General features: G+C 39.7%; 2 protein-coding genes across 2 annotated transcripts in view; one reads left to right on the forward strand and one right to left on the reverse strand.

The window, feature by feature from the left end:
• RAB5A (RAB5A, member RAS oncogene family) overlaps positions 1-6551 on the reverse strand; it is a 27011-nt gene extending 20460 nt beyond the window's left edge. The window contains exons 1-2 of the mRNA XM_004692287.2: positions 6081-6551; positions 2855-3110 (exon numbers count right to left, since the gene is read on the reverse strand). Coding sequence (XP_004692344.1) covers positions 2855-3017 — 163 coding nt within the window. The 5' untranslated portion in view covers positions 3018-3110; positions 6081-6551. The remainder of the gene's footprint in view (positions 1-2854; positions 3111-6080) is intronic.
• A 5169-nt stretch (positions 6552-11720) lies between these two features.
• Positions 11721-23091, forward strand: part of EFHB (EF-hand domain family, member B) — a 34235-nt gene continuing 22864 nt past the window's right edge. The window contains 9 exon segments of the mRNA XM_012732073.1: positions 11721-11763; positions 11766-11827; positions 11830-11926; positions 11929-12653; positions 14381-14443; positions 14961-15104; positions 15860-16040; positions 17666-17776; positions 20784-20913. Of these exon segments, the coding sequence (XP_012587527.1) occupies positions 11721-11763; positions 11766-11827; positions 11830-11926; positions 11929-12653; positions 14381-14443; positions 14961-15104; positions 15860-16040; positions 17666-17776; positions 20784-20913 (1556 nt within the window).

A 23091-nucleotide genomic window follows, 5' to 3' on the forward strand; every position in this document is an offset into this window, starting at 1 on the left:
TAAGGCATTTCTTTGATGATCAGCATATGGTATCATGTATTTCTATTTCAAAATAAAACAAGGATTAAATAACTGCATTTTCTATATTCATTATATAGGCTAATCTTGCTGACTTACACTGTTAAGTCAGCATTTTAAAATGTCTTTAAAAAAACAAATTTTTGACAAGAGGAACTCACTGGGTAGGCTTTAAAATCTATAGGTACTCAAAAGACAGTTGAAGATGGCCAGTCCTCTAATCCAAAAAAGTACTTACTAAAGAGTCATGAACCTCTACACGAAAATCAAAAGTAAAGAAAGAGGACAATCCTATGCCCAATGTTTCTTGCTAGCCTTCTTGGCTTGTTTAAAAAGAACAATAGCAGCACAACTATCGCCTAGGCTTTCAACCCCTATAAATAATCCAGAACTCCTCCAAGTGCTATCTCACACCACCTGTTGATAGTAGTCACCTAATATCATTCGGAGTGCTATAGATCAAGAGGCAAGGGGTACGGACATAACCCACATTCTTAAATTTACCTATTATGTTTAGAAAAAAACCAAAGTTGGATTTCCACTTTAAAAGCACAGTTAAGTTAAAAGAAATTTAAGTGAGCTCTTTAGACAATAACTCACATTGCTAAATAAAAACTGTCAAGTAAAAAAGAAAAACAATGCAAAGTAATTGACCAGGTTCATCTGTAAGATTACACCACACATCAGCCAAATAAAAAAAAACAACTTAAAAGTTATTTACTTTTGCTGTCAACTCAAAAACCTAGACTAGTGCTTAGGCTCTACTGCCAGCACCTCATAGTGCAGAGCTGCTGCAAGAGCATGAAGACCCGACCCTGGGCTTAGTATATTAATGTAGCGGATCAGTATGTTCATATTAAACTTACACAGTGTTTTCAGTGTTTTATATCAATTATATCTCAAAAACAAAATTGCTCAGAGGTGCCATCATCACGTACTGTTAAGACTCCTGGAAACATTGTGTTCAACAGTGAAAAGTATCCACAACCTCAACAAATTCCTTTTGAAGTCAGTTCTAAAAGACAAACTTGATTTGTACAAGTAGAAAGTATTATGCTAGTGTTCACAAAGGAACAAAATTCTTTTCAAAATGCATTTGTAAAAATCTAACTGGCATTAATATGGAAATCATAGCTGTCCATGTACATGAGATTACCCATGTGCAGATATGGGATTAAATTTTTTTTAACACCCTTGAAATACCATTAGAAAATATTCATTTAGAAGATGATTGTAGTATCCAAAATAACAAAAATTCTAGTCTCAGGCTCCAGGCAATTTTCCTGGAATTAAGTTCTTCACCACAGTACTTCAGTCTTTTGAGTATTTTATATGTACCGAAGAGAAAAAGGGCAGCATATACTACTGGCCATAACTAGTTCAGTTAGCTAGAATGAGTATGAACTTTGAGAAATACTACCATTGACAACTACTTACCAAGAAACAATTATAATAACTTTTGCACCAGTTTACAGTGAGAGGACTTAGTAGTCTTTCAAATCTTTCTATCATGCAGGTCAGTTAGGTAGGACGAATCTGTTTTCTGGAGGCTAAACTTTGGAGGCAATAATTACGAACTCATATCTATCATTACAAATATATTTATACAAAGAAATCACAAAGGATACATGACATATTGCTTACTAAAATACCAAGAATCCTGACTCAAAATAAAAGCTCCACATTAATTATAAAAACCGTAAAATACTACGTGATATACAAATGTAAAAGGCTGGAAATCACTGTTACAGTACTGACTCCAAGTAAGTGAAAATATCATGTTAGTATATTTCCTATATACAGTAGGTGAAAGTCACAGTGGAGTGCCATAGTTTTCCTTATTGGAAGAGTCAGAGATGAAGAACCCAATTCTTAGCTGTAATTTTCTTATAAACATACACTAAACGCACAGCACCCCGTTTTGCTTCTGAAAAATGAATCTGAAGTTGCTACATGCCAAAGGGCATCTCTTATGCATTTCAGTTATGACACTTTAAATGAGCTTAAAATGTTGTATATACCTGGAAAAAAATGACTTACATACCCCTTGCAAAACACTGTGAATCTGAAAGATAAATGGTTCCTCTAACATTACCAAAACCAAAAGTTTTGACAGATGAAACTGAAGCTCCCAGAAAAGCTAAATGCATGTTCCAATGTTATATAGTTGTGATTTCTACATTCCCAATACTGCTAGATTGCTCCTCTTGGAAACATTTACTTTCCCTTCGTCTTGGTCTTATCACAACCATGGTATACAGTACTTAGACTATCTCCTTTTCCTATTTCTCCACGTTCCATTTTATTTTCATATTCTTCTCCATTAAACACTTTTTCTCTCCCTCATCCTAAAAGCATTCTTGTATGTATAGCCTCGTAGTGTTCAAATATAATTTTACAGATTAGTGTAATTTACAAATATTTCAGCTATTTCGATTTTAAGTTACCTTTTCCTACTCACCTTTATTATTTTAACTATTCTAAAGTCAATGTTTTAATACACACTTGCATAATTTAAAGAAGTGTAAAAATATTATCATGAAAGATAACAAATGAACTCTTATTTGCTCATTACTTAGGACACTGATTCTACTCTTTTGCAGCTGTAATTTAGCTCTCATACAACTACCTTTGGGATACTGAGGATATCCAAATGTAAACAGATGTTATTGTAACCAAAATCAAGGTAATTTTAAAGCATGAGGTTTACTGAAGAGTTCTTTTCTCCACTGTGTGACCTACTTAGGTACTTATCATCACATGATTAGAACTGCAGAATATTTTTTTTGCCAGAGTATGATTCAATTAAAAGACTAGGGAAAAAAGAATTTCTCACCCCCGATGGTACTCTCTTGAAATTCATGAAACTGGCCTTTCACAAAACGAAGCACTAGGCTTGATTTGCCAACAGCAGACTCTCCCAGAAGTACTAGTTTGAACTGGCATATTTTATTTCCAGTATTTGGCCCGTTGGGTCTTGTTGCTCCTCGATTAGCCATGTCCAAATTTGAAAGAAGTCCCTAATTTCAGTTTCTTGAATGAACTTCCAGGATGTGAGGTGTCAATTTTTCTTCTTCTGGAGGTAGAGAAACCTGTAAGGAAACAAATATGAATTACAAAAATCAATAAAACAAAGCATCACCTACTATTAAAAACTTCAGTAAACCTTGCCCGTAACGTGTCATTGCACGACAATTACAAACTCTACTAGGTACTCAATGTCACTTAGTCTAATTCACTATTTTAATATGGAAATAATGTGAGGCATGAAATTGTAGCCGGAAATCATTTGTAATTTCAGAGTTTTTTCCTTTAGGACTTAACTTTGTCCCAGGTGTTAGTTACTTTTAGTACTTACATAGTCACCAGACAATCTTATGGCCTGTTACAATCCTTAAAAATGAGGAAACATGTACAGGGAGGTTATATAACTTGACTGAGGTCATATAGCTACTGTGACAGAGTGATGACAGAGCTGGGTTTTAAAACCGAGGCAGGATTTCAGGTTCTGGAACCAGACTATTTGAGTTAAAGTAATTTTGAGGAAAGCTCTTAGAAGTGATCCTAAAGAACATAAAAGCTCCAAAACTGTTAGTTTTATTAGAAGATTTCTGTTCAATGGTACTTTTTTTTTTTTTTTTCTTAATGGTGATTTTGGAGCAACCAATTTTAAAACTCCCAGGTTTGTATATCAGTAGATACACAAGAACTAAGGACTGTTTTCTCATTTCTCATGTACTCAAGGATGTATCTGGCAGTGCAGTGTCAGCAGCAGTTGTGTACAGATAACTTTTTTTATTTATACTTGTCTATAGTTTTGTGGCTAACAAATGTCATTTTCTAATTAACACATTTGGAAAAAACTAGTCTATATGCCAACTTCTTTATGTTTATTTATTATCTCATGATAACTACTTTTCAACCGCAAAGGAATTAATTAGCAAACATTTTAAAGAATTTTTATGAAACTACTCACAAAGCACCTTTCTTCCACTGTAATAAAAATCATCACATGCTAACAATATTAAACTTTAGGATTCTTGTCTTATAACCTCTACTATATTTCATTTAGCTAACTCACATAAGAAATCTACCTTTCCCATAAACTGAGAATCACTCTTTACAATGATTTGTTCATGAATCCATGAGATCCTATATTCTGGAGGCCATAAAATCGTCTCTGATTTCTTTAAACACTAACTCTGAAGAGTCCTTATCTCTCTTTAGTAATACATACTGAAAGGTTTATAGATGAAATGATATCTGATTTGTTTCCAAACACTGAGAACATAAATAAAACAAGACTGGTCACAAGATAATTGAAGCTAGGTGCTGGGATCATTACACTATTCTTCCTAATTCTTTTTATTTAAAAAATCTTCTGTAATAATTTTAAAATGCTCCAATTCCCACATCTAACCAATCCCCAACTTCCCCACCCTCCCCCTTAAAAAACATATCAGATCAGATTTGGGGAATCTAATCCTGGCTTTACCAGTTTCTGCAGGAGCCAATACTTTCATTTCCAAATCTTTATTTTGGGTATACCTAATTTACACAGCTACTGTGAGAATGACAGAATATATATATATAAGAAATCAAAGTATCTGGCATCTCTACAGAAATGTAAGCAACCTAGCATCTCTGCAAAGCTAAAACATAGTAGAGGTTGAAAACTGGTCTTTGGTAAAACAAGCAACAATGCCATATAGGCTGAAAATGCACCAACCATGTGTCCAGGTAATACTACACAGAATAGCAGTTTAAACATTTCCCATGTCTTTTTATCTACAAAGTGACAATCAGTAAACTGAATTAAGGAAAATATCAGATTCCATAAAAAAGAAACCAACAAAACAAGGTTAGCAATTAGCCTTGCCTTGAAGGTTTAAAGCTAGTGGCTTTTAGTTACCCAAAGGCTCTCAAAACAAGAAATAATAATTCAATTATATCAAGTGTTTTATAGTCACAACTCTCTGAAAACTTTTACTCTGCAAAAGAGATGTTGCAGAAAATGCAATTTTTTAATCTTTTGAAAATAACTTCGTCTGTAGCCCTTATGGGTCCTCTTTGACCAAAATTTCATAAACAGCCGCAGTTAACATTACACAAACGGTTTGTTACTAAGCTTAACTTCGCTTACAATTTCCCTCAGCTCCTACGTCCCGGTTTTACATAAACTTTCCTGAACTGTCCTGAGTATCACAGTGGTGTACACACGGGGTTTCCTTTATTAGCTTTGTGGAAGGTAACTGATAACAACACTCTGAGACTGCTAAGCAAGACAAAAAAAGCAAATATGTGAATTATGACGTTCAGAGGTTAAAAACTCTGAAAGTCTTGGGGGTGGGGGTCAGGGGCGGGGATACCCAGTCGAGACATCACAACAGGTTGAATGGTCTCTCCCGACTAGGCTGCTCCCCAGCCTGGTTCTCTGCAGCTCTTTAGTGGGCTGCTGCTCTCCAGCTCACGCAGGACTGTCGTTCTATTTTGACCAGCCTCCTCCTCTCTCCACTAACCCGACTCTGGAAGCCGAAGGTAGGCGGAGCTCCCCCAATTCACACCTGCTGTAGGCCCCGAGTCCTCCTAAGAGACACCTGAGCAGCCGAAACCAAACTTGGATCGGGCAGAAGCAGCAGGATCCGCCAGGCGCTCTGGCCATCTTCCTCACCCTAAGCCCTGAACAGGCCTGGCTGAGGCTAGGGACCCCCCCATCGCATCCCGCCCCGCACCCCCCAGGCCTGGCAGGACAGGAGCTAGGCGGAACCGCGGCCTCCGGTACTCTTTCACGGCGCCATCTTGAGAAGGGAAGAGGGTGACACCCGTCGCTCCCTCAGTCAGTCCCCAAATCCTGACTTCCAGAGCCCCCTGGGAAATGAGTCACCAGGGCCAGCAGAGAGAAAAGCAGGATTCGACAGCTCGCTGGCTCCAGGCACCGGCGCGCGCGCGCGCGGGGTAAGGGGCGGAGGACTCCCTGCCGGCAGGGCGGCGAGCAGGCTGGGCACCGCGGACAGCCGCGGTCCCCGGCCCTCTCCGGACAGGGGGAGGAACAGCTCGGTTACCTGAGGCCGCCGCACGCGGAGCCCGGGGCTGAGGCTTTCCGGCAGCAGGCCCCAGGGGTAGCCCGAAGGACGAGGCCGAGGCTGTGCTGGTGGCGGCGGCGGTGTCTCCTCCTCGCGCCGCTCCCCTCAGACTGGACGGTGCCGGGCTCGCGCCGTGGTGCCGCCCCCGTCGGTCTCCGTCTCCGCCTCTCTCTGCTCCGCCTTCCTCTTTCCTTTCTCCTCCTCCGCCGCCGCCGCCACCGCCGGCGCTGGCGTTCCGAGTAATTCTTCCTCCTCCCCTCCTCGGCCTCCTCCCCTTAGGCCGGCCGCCGGCTCCTTCTCGAACTAAAACACAAACACTCAAGTCCCAGCGCGAGAGCCACTTCCGCCGCCCAGCGCCGGCCTCACCGCCACGTCGCGGCACGTCGCAAACACGCGTCACCGTTACTTCCGGTCGTCGCCAAGCCCACCGCCTCATCCGCTCTGCCCTCCTGTTCAAAACCCTCCCGGCCGCCGCTGGTTCGCGGGGCGGGGCGGGGCGCGTCACGTGATCACGCACCGCCCTCTCTCCCTCCCCCCCGCCCCCCAAGCGCGCTAGCCCCGCCCTCGCCGGCGCCATTGTTATCTGGGCGGTGGTCCGGTGCTCGCGGCGTCTGGGGCGTGCTGGAGCTGGGGCAGCTCCGGGGCCGCCCTGCCTTCGGGCAGCCAGAAAGCCCTGGGTTTGTTGCTGTCAGCCTTTGTGGTGCGGCGAAGCTTCCTCTGGGAGTAGTTTCTCACAGTCCCCCTGTCCCTACCCGGTTCCACCCCTTTTTCTGGCAACTCGGTAAAGGGCTTTTTAAAGAGGACTTTCCAGCTCCAGATCCTCGACTTGACACCGGGGACGGGGGGGCCGGGGGGGGTGACTAAAGGCTATTTGCTCCAAAGACGCGGTGATACCCTCATTAGCCCCAAAGTTGTCTGTAAGCGGCGAAATCTTAAAAAGCTTACTTTTGATGAGAGCTTACCTGGTTTGGTGGAGAGGGGCAAATCTTAAAATAATAGCTTTTACTGAAAATTTCCCTCTGCTCATTACTGTACTGAATGCTTTGCAGGGATTATATGATTTTAATTTTGTACTGAGAGTGTCACTCTGAAACATTAGTTAACTCCACCGAGTGGTTCTCACCCCTGTCTAGCACCGTGCCTGAAGCAAATCTTAAGTCATAGTTGTGGAATGAATGGATGAGGCGTGTCTGTTTGCAGGGAAAGAATCTGAGGCGCAGAAATTGAGTAACTTGTCCAACATCACTACTGACTTGACGAAATTGACTCTTCACTTGCAGGCTGGCTCCTCAAGCGAAGCTCCAAACATTACCCTCCTCTGCAGACCAACATTTAAGACGTAACTTTGGTTAAAACTTACAAGGTAGTCTCTCTGTCCAGGCATCTGAAAGAAAAAGAAACCAAGATTCCTCTTGTAACTTGATAGAATTCTAAATGGATTTTCCCTCAGGATCAGGACTACTTTTCAGTTTGCAGTTTACCATTTATAGCCCTGTTTTGAGGGCATCAATATTGATTGTCTTTGAGGTGTACTTGGGTGAGGTCTCCTGTTAGTGCTCATTTAACATTATGCAATGAAGATGATTTGAACCCTTGAAGAGCCAGTCTTTCAGATCAACTCCTCAGTTACTAACCAGAAGAACATGATTATCATATGTAAATAGTATCTCTGGCACTTTATCACCGAGGGATAGTTCCAATATGACATTAGTCATGGTAATACTTCTTGGACAATCCCTGGAAGAATCGGGAAATAGGATATGTCACGTCAGTTTAGGCATGTCAGTAGTATGTCCAAAACCAAACCTGTCTCATTCCCAACTTGCTTTTGCTTGGTGACAGGTATTAACAGCCTCGCAGTCATCTGGACTTAAAACTGCAAAATCACCTTCACCTCCTCCACTGTCCATTCCATCAAAAATTCTCCAACTCCTAAATCTGAGCCATAATTCCAATGTTTCGGCCATGATAATATTCCTACAAACTGGAATTAATGCACATGCCTGCCGTTTCAATCTATGATTAAGAGGTTAGCCAGTTATTCTGCTGGACAACGTTGGATGGTATTCCTCTACTTGCTAAATCAGATCCTAGGTCCAGCGATTCTAGTACCAGTCCAGGTTTGATTTATTCTATTTCTGTTGCTTCCCTTTTGCCAGATTCTTGCTCTGTACCCTAACTATGCCAGTCTTTGTATTCTCTGATGATTCCTGTGTGGTCACATTTTTGCATTTTGATCTTGTTCTTTCCACTTGGAACACCATTATCTCGCCACCTATCACTGCAAGTCTCTCCTTCAGTGATAGTCTTATAGCCTCTGAGACTAATACTACTGAATTTACCTGTTTTCTGTAGTTTCACAGAACTGTACTCCTGTAGTGGGTTTAATACGCCGTGGACATGTTGAACACTTCCCATGGATGCCTAAAACCACAGATAGTACCACACCACTATATTTTTTTCCTGTATGTACACACCAATGATAACAGCTTAATTTATAAATTAGACACATTTAGTAACTAGCAACAATTAATAGCCTAGAACGACCATCATAATGCACCTTAACAAAAGTTCTGTGAATATTCTTTCTCTAAAAATATTTAACTGATACTATTTTCAGACTAGGGTTGACCACAGGCTATTGAAACTGCTGAAAGCGAAACTCTACAAGGGAGACTACAAATAAACCTCATTTTATGGGCAGTGCCTAGACGTTTCTCCATGGACGTGTATTCCCATTAGACATTACAAGTTTTTAAGGACCTTCACTATAATTTATTCACCATTTTAATTAAAAAAAATTTGTGTAGAAGAACTGGGGTGTAGGCCAGAGGGAGGGGTCACTGGTTAGAGCATTCACCAGAGTCAGAGTGGGGAGCAGAACAGGCAGATTTACTGAATACACTGCTAAGAGAGGAGTGGGTGAGACAGAAGAGGTCTGCTGTGCCATGTGGGTCAGCGCAGTGTCCAGAGATCCAACTCAGTCCATGGTGGTAACAGTGCTGAGACTTAACTCCTAGGCCATAGAGGTCCACATCATCTCTATTCTTTTGGAACTTTGATGGATATAATAGAGACCTCCAAAATATGAGTGAACTTACATTTAGGAATGTGAACATTTGACTTAAGATTTCATAACTTAGGAATACTTGTATATACTGCCAAGAACATCCAATTTCATCATCTTAGGATCTTCCTCATTCATTTCTTTTGACCAATTTTGGTTTTAGATGCATCTCCTTCATGAATACATTTGACAATATTTTGTGGCTTAGTCATATTTGCCTGGGAGTTTCCTACTCCCATGGCTAACACTTCTTAGATCCAGTGGTATTTTTGATTGAAATGCCACAGTAAAACTTGGCTCACTATCTTTTTTTCCCTCTAGGCCCAGATAACTGAGAAGGAATAATAATAATATATTTAGTGTCAAACATGGGTTACTAATAGTTCATAGACTGTGTCAAGGCATCTACAACTGGATTCTAAATAAAGTCACGGAGTCTTGAATACCGTCCTTAATGCTTGCCTTTCCCTCAAATCTCTACCGAACTCATGAATCCCCTTACCTTATATCTCTCAATCATATACAGCTCACTATATTGTCTACCTTTTCTTCCAGGAAATTTTTTCTCCCTGGTATGGTTGAAAAGTAATCTTTGCGCAGCTGTTAATGAATGGTAATATTTATTTTGAACTGGCAAGGCAATGAACTCAAAGTCTGTGGCAACTTGATCCAGTCATGTTTTAAAAGCTTTTGTCTTTGCATGTGCCTTCTGGTGGTGCAGGAGTAAAGTCTCAGTGCCATCCAGCTATTAAAATCATTTGTCTTTGCAGAGTATCATTCAAACCTCAGCTCCAATGACTCCTGCCTAAGTCAACTTCCACCAATTCTAAACCAGCTTCCCTCCACATCAAAGCTTGCTGTTTCTTGGGCCCTCCCTGGTGGCCCGATGGATTAAAGTACAGCACTGTGAAACTATCAGCAGGCAGTGTAGCACGAGTTCAATCCCCGACCAAGGAAGTGAACCACATGGCGCTGCAGAGCTCTCTTGACTTTCCCACTGCTCCCCTTAGCAGTGTATTTCAGTAGATCTACCTGTTCTGTTCCCCAGCCTGTATCTGGTGAATCCTCTCAACCCCACACCTCTACCTGTACCCCAGTTCTTGTATGCATAAATAAATCTTAAAAAAAATCTTTTTCCAGAAAAAGAAAAATACCGGATGGTTTCACTCATAGCAGGACCATAAAGGACCAGAGGGGAAAATAATAATAATGTACAACTACATGCCAGAGACATTTTGGTAGTGGGAAGTCCATGGGGGTTTACAACTGAGATGGAAAAAGGTACAAACTGATGTAAAAATAAAGTATTATAATAAAAATAATTTTAAAAAGCTTTCTGTTTCTTTATAACACTTAGCATTATTCCAAACGATCTTACTTATTGACTAATGATCACACCTACTAGAATATAAATTCCACAAGAAAAGGATTGACTTATATTCCCAGGACTTACACAAAATATGTATTCAAGAGATATTTGTAAGTTGAAAGAATTGGGTGAACCCTTATAGTAACATGTTGATTTATACTACCAATTTATTTAAAATGCATAGGGGTGAAGGATACACACACACACACACACACACACATATATAACATATATTTATAAAAGTCTTTTTGGAATATTTATATTAATCATCTAGGAAGTTTTGGTGAATGTTTTTTGCAAGTGTAAAATCCCTAGTCATGTTTTAAACAATTTTGCTTTTACAAGTTTTCTATGGAGTTCTTAAAAATACTGGAGTCCTATATATTCTACTCAAATTCTAAGGTGCGTGTTCTCTGTATCCCTAATATGTGTAGAACATGACAAATAATTCAACAACTCTACTTTCATTAAATCTGACAGCAAAGTAGCCCAATCTTAATGAAATCCTATGTTTAAAAATTAGTTTCTTAGTCTACGGTATTTAAAAAACCCAATATGCATTATTGTGTAACATCTCAAGCTTTAATATACTTTAGATGCTATTTAAAGCATATTTACTGAATTTAAGTGTTCTCAAAGACTTTAAAATATGTCTGTATCACAGGGTCCAAATAAAATAACTTTACAGAATTTAAAGTAGTTCTTTAGCACCGGAAGAACTATATGAAGTGCACATGTACTTGCAAAAGAAGGGACCTAAAATACGTGGTCACTACCAGAAAGAAAATTATGTATTCTCTGATCAACGATGAAATTAATAGTCCTGCCAGTGGCGAGCAGGAAGCTGAACCCATCCTGGGTTTGGGCACCTAAGAGTAGCTGGTGAGATCATTTGCTCTAGTGCCCAAGACTGCATCTGTACCGTTTCCTTGCCCTTCAAATCTAGTAAAGAAGAGGAAAAAGAGCGAAAATAAGTTATGGAAGGAAAACAAGAACGAGGGAGAGACGAAGGAGGCTGGAAGAGAGAACTGAGCGAGTGATCTTGGAGAAAGAATTGCGAGTCAAGCCACGCCCCCGTTTCTCAGGTAACCGGGTAAACAGACCCGGAGAATCTCTCCCTGGGTGAACTCAGGTAGTTGTTAAGTGCTAGGCTGGAAACCTTAGGCAGCTATTCCGAAATGAGATGTGTTCCTTCTTGAGAGTGGGATCCCAAAAATATTTGGGTCCCCTAAGGGATTGGGAACTTCCCTTGAGCCACAGAAGGCCTTTCCCATAGAAATGAGTGCCCTGTGAAGGAACCAGGTGAGAGGACGTCTGTACTGAGCAAGAAGGTAGGACTCACCCAGGAAAGAAAGGCTGACTTAGGAGAAAGGAGGGTCTTCGTGGGGACAAATCTCCTACAGAGTTGGGGCTCAGCATGGAATTCGGAAAAGAAGATTCCCCAAGGGGAAAGAGCCCTTTTGTTAGTAATAAATGTGAGGCGAGGATGGCCTCACCAGAAACAAAATCTCCATCGGATAAAATGGAGGCTGAAATGAGACTGAAAGGACAGAGCATTTCTGGGACCCCCATGGAGAGGAGTAATTTAGGCGTCAACAGGGTCTCAGGCTCACAGGAAACAAAACCTTTTCCGGCTATATTGTCAGGAAGAATGGGGTTAGAAAATGAGGGTCCTCTGGATGAGTGTTCCGGAAGGATAATCCGGTCTCCCTTGGGCATGGTGTGTGGAAGCCCACAAGATCTAGGGAGCGGGAGAGGTACTATGGGTGGGGCCCCCGAAGGCTTAGGGGGTACTATGGGAAAGCAGCTGCCTTTGAGTATGGTGCCCCAACAGGAGGCAAAAAAAGAATCTACTTGTGTTGTGATGAAGCCCAGCCAAGAGATGATACCTCCTGTGGAGGTGGACATTGGACTACCCCATTCAGAGGAGCCAGACCAAACGAAGAGCATAGAGCCTCAATTAGGCTTGGTCATAGAACCTGCTGAGTGCCGTTTTGCCCACCAACGTGGAGAGGAAAAGAGTGCTGAAAACACGGAACCCGAAGTGCAGCCTCCAGATCAGACCAAACCCATATATGCTGGGAAATTTTTTGATCGGATGCCTTGCTGGCCAAGCGTAAGTTTTTTTTTCTCTAGTACTTTCCCTAGAATCTATGTATTATCTTGTCTTTATTAAGATGATAAGCTGGTTAGACTTGTTTGGGGTTTCTGGAGTCTAATTGAAGAGATTTCTTGGAGAGTCTTTGTATAAGGTTAATTCTGTATGAACAGAAACAAGAACATCCATTGGGATTCTGATAGCCCTGTAGTCAGGGAGCTGACATACATGGCACAGCAGACCTCTCCTGTCTAGCCCACTGCTCCCCTCAGCAGTATATTTCAGTGGATCTGCCTGTTCTGTTCCCCCACTCTGTCTCTGGCCTGCACCCTGGTTATTCTACATAAAAATAAACAAAATATTTTTTTTTAAAAAAGAAAAGACTTTCTGAAACCTTGATGGTTTTCTCCTTAAAAGGAATCTGACTCTCAATATTTAACGTAAGAAGTTTTTACTTACCTATCTAATAGACAATGTTTCCTTGTCTATTTATACATTCATTTAATCATCCTTCTATTTATCTTAGTCTGTCTATTCTCCTGCCAACATATACACATTCTCTAACTAATCCTGATTTCCCTAACTGCTTTCAGAGATCCAGAAAATTATGGGGCATTCTCCCAGTTCATAATAAAACTGAGAAATAACTCTCAGTTGTGTTGAAATAGATAAAAGGGAAATAATAAGAGATATGTTGCTGGGAATGAACAATTATAATCTTTGCCTTGGACAATGGAAGGACATATAAGCCCCAAGTTAGAGTTATATGAACATAGACATGTGAAATTGGGCCACTCACTGAATAAGCTGAGAATTTTTTATGCCAAAATTAGGTTGTTAGTAGAAAAACCCCCATACACTGAAATATATAATACTTTATCTTGAATGTAGTTTGAAGGTAGCCAAGTTCCCATTTTATTAATGATACTGGACAATCAATAATTAACCTGTGAATCATAACAAGATAAAGTTCTGGAAGTTGAATCCCTCAGCATGTCATAGTGTGACAGGACAACCCTGGGTGTGAGTCCCTCATCCAAGCATAAATAAGGACAACAGCCACAAGCAGACTGCAGAGAGGAGGGGAAAAAGGTTCATTTACAGGGGTATGAGAAGAGGGAAAGCAGAGGGATAAATTTGCCTGACAAGTCTTATGAGATGATACCCCATAAGACTGACTTGTGGATACCCAGGAAGCTGCTAGCTGGGTGATAGGTGGCTGTCTGCACGAGGTCGCCAGGCTGCATCTCCAAAGTCAGAAAAGCAAGAGAGCAATAGCATGAATTTGTTCAGTTATAAATCCAAACATGGCTGCTTAAGTCAATCCCCAGTTCCAAGTGACCCCCATTCAGAAAGATTCATGTCATGCAGGGAATTATCATTCTGGGTGCCTGAGATAGCTTCAGCATAGAGTCTACAAAAATGTCAGTTCTTTCAGGATGTCAGTCTGGGACTTAAGTCGTTTGCTACTTAATCCAACAATAAAGTTCTTCAAATTGGGCGGATCATCGATATGGCTAGTACTATAAAAATTACTTACTTAACATATATTTAGCATTTAAAATGTTTATCTGTCAGGGTTGCTTTAGATTTGCCATTTGCTACTATTTTTCTGAATTGTGTTAAAGTGTTTAAAAATAACTCTGTAGCATTAGAAACACAAGTCAGAATTTGAAATAAATTCTGTTCTTCAAAATCCTTTCCCTCTCTCCTGACAATGATGATCTATTGCTATTTTTCCCTAGGCAGGGAAAGTTATTCCTGTTGGGTACAGAGTTGCAGACTGCTTGACTGAAAAACTTCCCAGGGTAAGCATTTTCAGTATGCACTTATATTTATATTTTTGCCTTGCATGTGAACATTGCAAGACAAATCTCAACCTTCCTTGTTAATACATTTCATATGGTTGATTTGGATTCTTCACTATATTTCAAGGCCGCCTCTTGATTTCATCCAAGAAAATGAAAATCGCAGGCTTATAATTTCTAGCTTTACTAAAATGACTGGTTTATTTTATTTTATTTTATTTTGTATTTCAATAGGAAATAGTCATTTCTGGTATGTCTTCTATCCTGGATATGCCCTTGTTTTCTAAATATAATTTTGAAATTTGACTTCAATTTAAAGCAAATTTTAGGCAGCTACAGTACTTGGGGATGTAGCTTACCCACTACCTGTGCTGATGTACAGCTACACTGGTCTAAAGAAGGGTGCTCATTGATTGGGAGCTGGAAATTTAATGAGGCTTGGGATATGACTGAGATCCACCTCCATATATTAAATACTATAATTAGTAATTCTATTTTCTTGTTTCTCCGTTTGTAGTTAATGACCCCACCAGAGGCAAAAAAGTTTTTCAACTTCAGATATCCACCTGTTGGAGCAGAAAGAATATTTTATGGCAGAGCGAATGATCCTCAAGTTTCACCTTATTTGACACATGGACGCAGATCTTCAGTTTCAATACCGGTAACTTTTCTTCTCCTCCCCTAAACATTACCCACTAACCAAAGTGAAAATGCACAAGTAAGTTGTTAGTGACGCCATCAATTCCAATCTTACTCCTCCCTTTAACCTTGAGAAATAAAAAAACAAAAACCCCAAGAATTGCAGTGAAGAGAGTGTAAGGAATGGTGCCAGCCCTCAGATATATATTCTCCTCTCAGATAATAAAAGCCTAGTTACACTTTATTTTCTCACAGTTAAGAGAAACTCAGTCAGGCTTTGTTTGAGAATAGGGAGGCCAGAGCCCAGAAATCATGGCTTAGAGGCATTACAGAGCACTTGCATGTACTTTGAGTGGAGGTAGAATCCAAATCTAGCTGCTATTGATTGCATGGACCGTGTAACTTCAGAGGACCTGCCACGTGTCTGGAGAGAAATCACTTGTGGAAATCACTTGGCTCTTGTGTTTTCCATTGTCACTTTCTGAGAATGTTTCTGTCACTTAATTTGGGAGCTCCCCTCCTAAATCACTTAACTCCATTGAAACCCCATTTTTGCCAGTGACATGAATTTGCATGTCAAAAAGAAAATATATACCTACACATGTTGAAGGGTCACGGTGCCAATTCTGACAGTTCCTTTAGAGGTGAGGCCAAGGCAAAGATTCTGAAATGTTTTCCCACATCTTATTCTCTTCTCCCCAATGATTGCTTAGAGTATCAGGTTTTAGATGTATACTTTTTTTGTTGTTAAATTTGTGCTTTGTGTGATTCTTTTAGGCAAAGGTATTGATAAACCCACAACCTATTACAACATTTCAACAGAGAATTAAAGATAAAAAGGAATCAATATATTTTAGCAATCGATGGGCACCATTAGGAAAATCTCATGATCAAACGGCAGGATTACCGAAAGGCCTGGATATACTCAATACCACATTTGGGACAGCAGTCATCAGAGGTAGTTAAAAAAGAATAAAAGGTTGGGAGGGAGTATAATATTCAGTTAAACTTTATGATATCGTGTATAAAGATTAAAACATAAAAAAATGTGTTTTAGGACAGGTAAAGTGTCTTATTTTAATAGGATTGTATTTTTGTTTATGTAGGTATGACATAGCAATGTAGCAATTAGATCACAATTGGTATTTCCGGTTAGTCTACTTAGTATGGAAAGTACTGTCAAGGTGTACCTCACTTAAATATATATTAGGAAGAATGTTCTAAAACGTGCATGTGTAGTTTAATGATTCCTATATCAAAAAGAACTATTACTTTCAAGATTATTTTAACCCCAATTCTTGGCAGAAAGTCCAAGAGAAAATATATTAGTCCGTGTTGCTAGATTGAAGGGTAAGAATGAAATTTTAAGTGGAACTATATTTAAAAATCATTATATAAAACAATGAAGTGAATTCACTGTGCACAACACTGGGGACCACCTGTCATGAAAAGCTGCTGTTAAGCATTTTGTAGTTCTAGGTTTGGGGCTAGTAGGAAGAGGCCTGTTTCCAGATAACAATGATTCCCTGGCACCTTGGGCTACTTTGAAGATGAAGAGTCATATCAAAATGGATTTGAGGGTGGGTTCTCCCTGGTGGCATACTATGAAGCTCTCCGAAGCCACTGCAGCATGAGTTTGAACCCTGGCCAGGGAGCTGACCCACATGGTGCAGCCAGACCTCTCCTGACCCGTCCACTACTCCCCTCAGCAGTGTACTTCATCTGCCTGTTCTGCTCCCCACTCTGTCTCTGGTGAATCCTCTCACACACCATATCTCTGGCCTGTACCCCAGTTCTATAAGCATAAATAAATAAATCTTTTAGTAAAATGGATTTGAGGGTATGACCACCTACCAAGAGCTTCCAAATTACACCAGGGCTATGCCACAGGGCATCAGGATTTCTGATTCAAATTTGCTTACATCATTGTCTTGAGACGTCTGGAGTGAATTAAAATAAAACTTGTTCAGAGATTCTGAAAATTGAAAATTTAACCCATCTTAGAATATGACTCAGGACAATCCATACAGTTTTGATTATTCTCCAGAGTTCTGAGTAAGCCAGATCAAATGGGGGTCACCAACACAGTGACAATCAGAACTAGGGTACAGGCCAGAGGTGCAGGGGCGGTGAGAGGCTTCACCAGAGACAGATTGGGGAGCATAACAGGCCGACTGATGAAGTACACTGCTGAGGGGAACAGTGGGTGGCTCAGGGGAGGTCTGCCGTGCCATGCGGGTCACCTCCGGTACAGGTGGGGATTGAACTCATGCGGAAGTGGCTTTAGCCTCTTAATGCTGTGCTTTAACCCGCTGTGCCATCAGGGAGAGCCTCTTGATAACTTTTTAAAATATATTTTTTTGATTTAACGTTGGTTAGTAATACCACATACATTTCAAAGTACAGGATAAATCTTCATTATGGCTTTTTTTTTTTTTTTGCATAAACTACATGGATACTTTCCCCAGATTATCATGTAGCTTATGCTATGAGTATATCTCATTTCTCATTGTTCTAGTCAATTTAAATGTGTCATAAATAAATGAAAAATAATTAAGGTGATTTCAATGATTCTTCCTCTAGAAATTTCTGCTGGAGATGTGGTGAATCCACCAAAATCCTATGAAGAAGTATTCAAAGAAGGAAAGGATGGCCATGATCTGTATATTGTTTCTCACAATGATTATTTTGCAGGTGGGTGTCCTCCAATATACATTAGGACTGAAGGTATGGGACTCAGATTTGTGCCGAGAAATAAAATAGATAATATGCACGAAGCTAAATGGCGCATGATGGGTGATTAGTAAATGATAACAACTTATTATTCATAAAGTCATAAACCTTGATAGCTGAGAACATATCAACTTTTGCACTTTGTACATAAATTGCAGAAACATATACACTTTGTTCAGTTTATGTACAAAATGATAAAATATATATCATTATCACATATTGAATATATATCTCATTAAAATGAAAAATAACTAAGGTTAAATATTAGCATAACCTTTTGTGGTTTCAGGCAAAAAATATTGTTCCTTTTTTAAATGTCAAGTTTATTCTAAGTGTTTATTTCTATATGAGGAATATTGGTAGAGGGCAAGTGTACAATTTTTTTTTAGATCAGTTTCAAATCCCAGTTTATCATTCATTATCTTTTTAATCTTGGGTATTTCCTTACCAGGTTATGATCTACTTGAATTTCTTGTTGGGATAATTATATTGTGAGGTTTAAGTGAGGACTAGCAAAATGCTTAGCATGGTGTCAGGGACAATAGCTATTATTATTATTACTATTATTATAATAATATAATAATTATCTAATAGTCTTGTCTAATAGTAACATTTTGCTACAATTATGCTATAACACAAGTAAAGGCATTAGATGTAAAATACAACTTGATTGCCCTGGGTGTTGATGTTAAGTCAGTCTTGATATAATAGAGATTGAGAATTAGATTAATACATGCTGAGAAAGCCCGGACTATGTGTGACCTATGAACTCATTCGTCATTAGCTAGAAGACTCGCCACTTACTGCAGAGCAGAGCTCCTCTCTTTGCTTCCTTCATTTTTTTCCTTTTTCTTTTTTACCATCCTGTCTGCTCTTCCTTCTAAACATATTCTGGGGCTTATCTCCTAAGCCTATTGCTGCACTGTCTGGAATCTGCCAGTCTCTTCTCTTGTGGTCAATCTCTGTGGCTTCTGTACAGTCTGTAATATGAAAAATGCTAAAACTGAGATCCTCTCTACCCTCCCATTCAGGCTGCTACTGGGTCTACCCAAACCTTGACTTCCCTCCAGAGCGCCGTCTTTTTTTCTTTTTTTAATATAATATAATAGTTCAGAGCACCATCCTTTTACCTCTGTGGCTGGCTCCTTCTCTTTCTTGCACACCCACCCCTACCCACTCTTACTTTATTTCTCCTTCTCTTCCTCCCTCTTTTTTTTTTTTTTTAAGATTTATTTATTCATACAGAACTGGGGTACAGGCCAGAGATGTGGAAGGTGAGAGGATTCACCAGAGACAGAGTGAGGAGCAGAACAGGCAGATCAATGAAGTACACTGCTGAGGGGAGCAGCAGTGGGCGGGTCAGGAGAGGTCTGCTGCGCCATGTGGTCACCTCCGGGACAGGCAGGAATCGAACTCATGCGGAAGTGGCTTAAGCTTCTTTGTGCTGTGCTTTAACCTGCTGCGCCACCAGGGAGGGCCCTCTTCCTCCCTCTTTTATGAGAATATCTTACTAGGCCCTCCCTGGTGGCGCAATGTGTTAGCACGCAGCACCGCAAGCTCATAGTGGCCTTTCAGTGGGAGCCCCATCCCTGGCGCTGGAGGTAATCCACTTCACACAACAGACCTCTCCTGTCCCAGCCGCTGCTCCCCTCAGCAGTGTACTGCGTCAGTCTGCCTGTTTTGCTCCCCACTCTGTCTCTATGAATCCTCTCACAGCCTCTGCCCCTCTGGCCTGTACCCCAGTTCTGTATGCATAAATAAATCGTAAACAAAAATATTTACTCACTTTTTGAAAAAAGTTCAACATCTATTGCACAACCAAATACCATGCCCTTTCATTTTTTTTAAAAAGAACTGTATGTCTTTGTATATCTATATATACACACACATACATATATACACACACATACATATAACTTACAATGAGGACATATGCACTTAGCAGTTGGGAAAAATGAAGATATATGTATACCTACATGTGTGTTTTGTCCCCCACTATCTATAGAGATTTTCTGTTTGCTTATATATCCCCATTGTATGAAATATCTTGGTTGTTTTTCTATCAGTATTTGTATTGTATTTTTCAGTATTACAAATATGCTAAATATACCTTTGTGCTTATATACCTTTGTGAATATAATCTATTTCCTTAAGGAACATTCCTAGATTTTTGAGCAGTTAAAATGATCACCCTTAGAGCTACTGTCCAACCTAATAGCCATCCCAGTCTACCCTCATCTCTGAAGTGTCTGAGAATTTCCAGTTCTCTGCATCCTCCCCAGCTGAGAAATAGAGCATAATTTCTCATTATTTTGATTTACATTATTTGGTTACTAGTGGGGTTAAATATTTTTTCTCTATCATTTCTTCACCTCTTAGCTGATCTCTAGTTTCAGTCTTACTTTCTTATCTAAAAATAAAAAGCTAACATCACATCATGACTTGAAAGGAAAAAAAGAACGGTACTAGATCTTAAATATACAGACTTCCATGTTGGGTTTTCTGTCTTCAGTCACCATTTGATGCTTCTAATATGTAATGAGTGATTATAGTGAATTATGAGGCTGTGATGGTCTAATGATCATGCAAAGTCTTGCAAATACTAAATACTTCTCTAGTCTAAGTCTAGCGGAAACAACTTCTGGGGTCTCACAGCATTATTTTACCTCTCCTGATCTTTGGGATTTCTGTAACATTAGTGGGGATCTCTGTTTTTCATCATTAATCTCTCTCTCCCACATCATTTCTCTACTTACTCTCCAAATATGAACACAAGGCACTCTTGTGTACCAGTCTCAAATCTGTAGCCAAATCTCTACAATTCAGAGTACTGTTACAATTCCATTCTTTGTCCCACTCAGCTTTTCAATGTCAGTGAGAACATAATGTGCTACTTGCCAGATAAGGTTATTGTGTTGCTTAAGTTTGAAGTCTTATACAACCTACCCTCCCTGTCTCCCACCCCCAGGAGAAGCAAAGAACCGAAAGTATAATCCAGCAAGTTTTCATAGGTTTAATTTATATGGGGTCCCAACACCACATTTTAATGATGGAAGAAATATGGCAAAAACTTTACATTGGCTCCAAGAAATGCAAATGTAAGTTTAATTTTATCGTGTTCTGGGACAAGAGTTGGATATATGACATATGGACTTACAGTATATTTTAAAGTTTATTTTTCAAAGGGACAATGTATTATCATATTTCAAACATAAAATTAATAGAAAATTATATACAGTGATATGTCTTCTAAATGATCCAAATCTCTTTCCTTCTAGAGATAACCATTATACCATTTTATGTATATGTGTATATCACTATATATTTATCATTCTAAAGTCACTTCATGCCTTTATAAGCAATTATGAAGATATACATAAAAGTTTTTAATATATGGGATGAACCATATGTATTTCTTAGAGATGATGGACTTTCAAATCTTTACAATCATGTCGCGTATAATTGGCCTATAATTTGTCATTCAGCTTTTTAAAATAGTTATTTTAACTCATCTGATTTAACAACTTTTGCAAACAGGTCTTTCTATGCCTTCCTTCCTTCCATATATAGCTACTTGCCTACAAAATTAAAAGTTTCCTTAGTTTTTAATTTCCTGTATAATAGATTTTTTAAAAAGATTTATTTATGTATGTATACAGAATTGGGGTGCAGGCCAGAGGCTTGGGGCAGTGAGAGGATTCACCAGAGACAGAGGGGAACAGAACAGGCAGACTGATGAAGTTCACTGCTGAGGGGAGCAGTAAGTAGGTGGGTCAGGAGAGGTCTGCCACGCCATATGGATCACCTCTGGGGTGGGGATCAAACTCGCACTGAAGCAGCTGGCTCGCTTACAGTGCTGCACTTTAACCTGCTGCACCACCAGGGAGGGCCCTCCTGTCTAATATTTTATATCTAAGGCAACACTAAAATATTGGGTCATTATTCATAAAAATTCTTCATTCTTACTAAACTTTAAAAAATTAAGAGTTTGGAAAAAAAATTAAGAGTTTGGAAAGACCAGTATAGTAGATAGAATGATGGCATTCCAAAAGATTTGTCCAGTTGTATTCCCAGAACCTATGTCTATGACCTTATATGAGAGAAGGGTCTGAGTTAAATGTAATTGAGGATCTCGAGATGAAGAGATCATGCTGAATTATCTGGGTGAGTTCTGAGTCCAGTGACAAGTGTCCTTATAAGGGAAAGGCACAGAGTTTAGAGACAGAAGGAAAGAAATTACTCTGGAGAAGGTGATGTGAAGATGGAGAAACAGATTGGAGTGATGTGGCCACAAGCCAAAGAAGCTGAAGAATATCAATAGCCAACAGATGTTGGAAGAAGCAACAGGAAATGTTGCCTTACTGACACCTTGATTACAGACTTCTGGCCTCTAGAACTGTGAGAGAATATGCTTCAGTTGTCTTAAACCACCAGTTTGTGGTAATTTGTTGCATCAACCACAGGAAACTAATAATATACTGGGTCTGCATTTCTGCCTGTCAATAATGGGAGTGGATTTGTTTTGTCCTCAGCCCTTTTCAAAGGAGGCCCTGTTTCCACAGACCCCAGTGTACACACTAAATTTACATTCCTACAGGCACCCAACCTGAGTGTCTCAACCATTGTTGTCTTCTCTGTTGACAGGAACAATCCCCAGTTATAGAGGCAAATCGCTGAATATCCTATAATTTTAGTTTAATCCTACAAACAACTACATGAAGTAGGCATGCTAATTTTTTTCTTTTATCACTCCTATTTAACAAATGAAGAAAGCCCGGAAAGAAAAATGAAAGCATTTGTCCAAGATCATGTGTAGTAGGGGGAGAGGTGAAACCCAGGCAGCTGGCTCTTGTGCCCATCGCTCATATACCAGATAGACAGGGCCACCCCTATACCAGGGGATTCTGTACCAGTTATACAGGGCCACCCCCATACCAGGCGATTCTGTACCAGGTATACAGGGCCAGCCTTGTACCAGAATCATACAGGGCCATGGTTCTGTGACCACAGGCTACAATTGTGACTTTCATTTCTTTTTCAATTCTTATGAGTTTTAGACACCCGGATCATTTAAACTAATGATGGTAAACCACAAACACAAGAGAAATTCTCACAGTATCAATACATATAAGGTAATTTTCTTTAGGATATAGAAGAATTCATATAACAAATGTTCATTAATTTGTCATCATTGAAGAGGTTCAACCATATATAAAGGAAACCACAAAGAAGTAGTTAAAATATTTAAGGACTATAGATATTTATAATTAAATATA

This window comes from Condylura cristata, unplaced genomic scaffold, assembly GCF_000260355.1.
Source record: "Condylura cristata isolate star-nosed mole 26May11 unplaced genomic scaffold, ConCri1.0 scaffold00033, whole genome shotgun sequence".
NCBI lineage: Eukaryota > Metazoa > Chordata > Mammalia > Eulipotyphla > Talpidae > Condylura > Condylura cristata.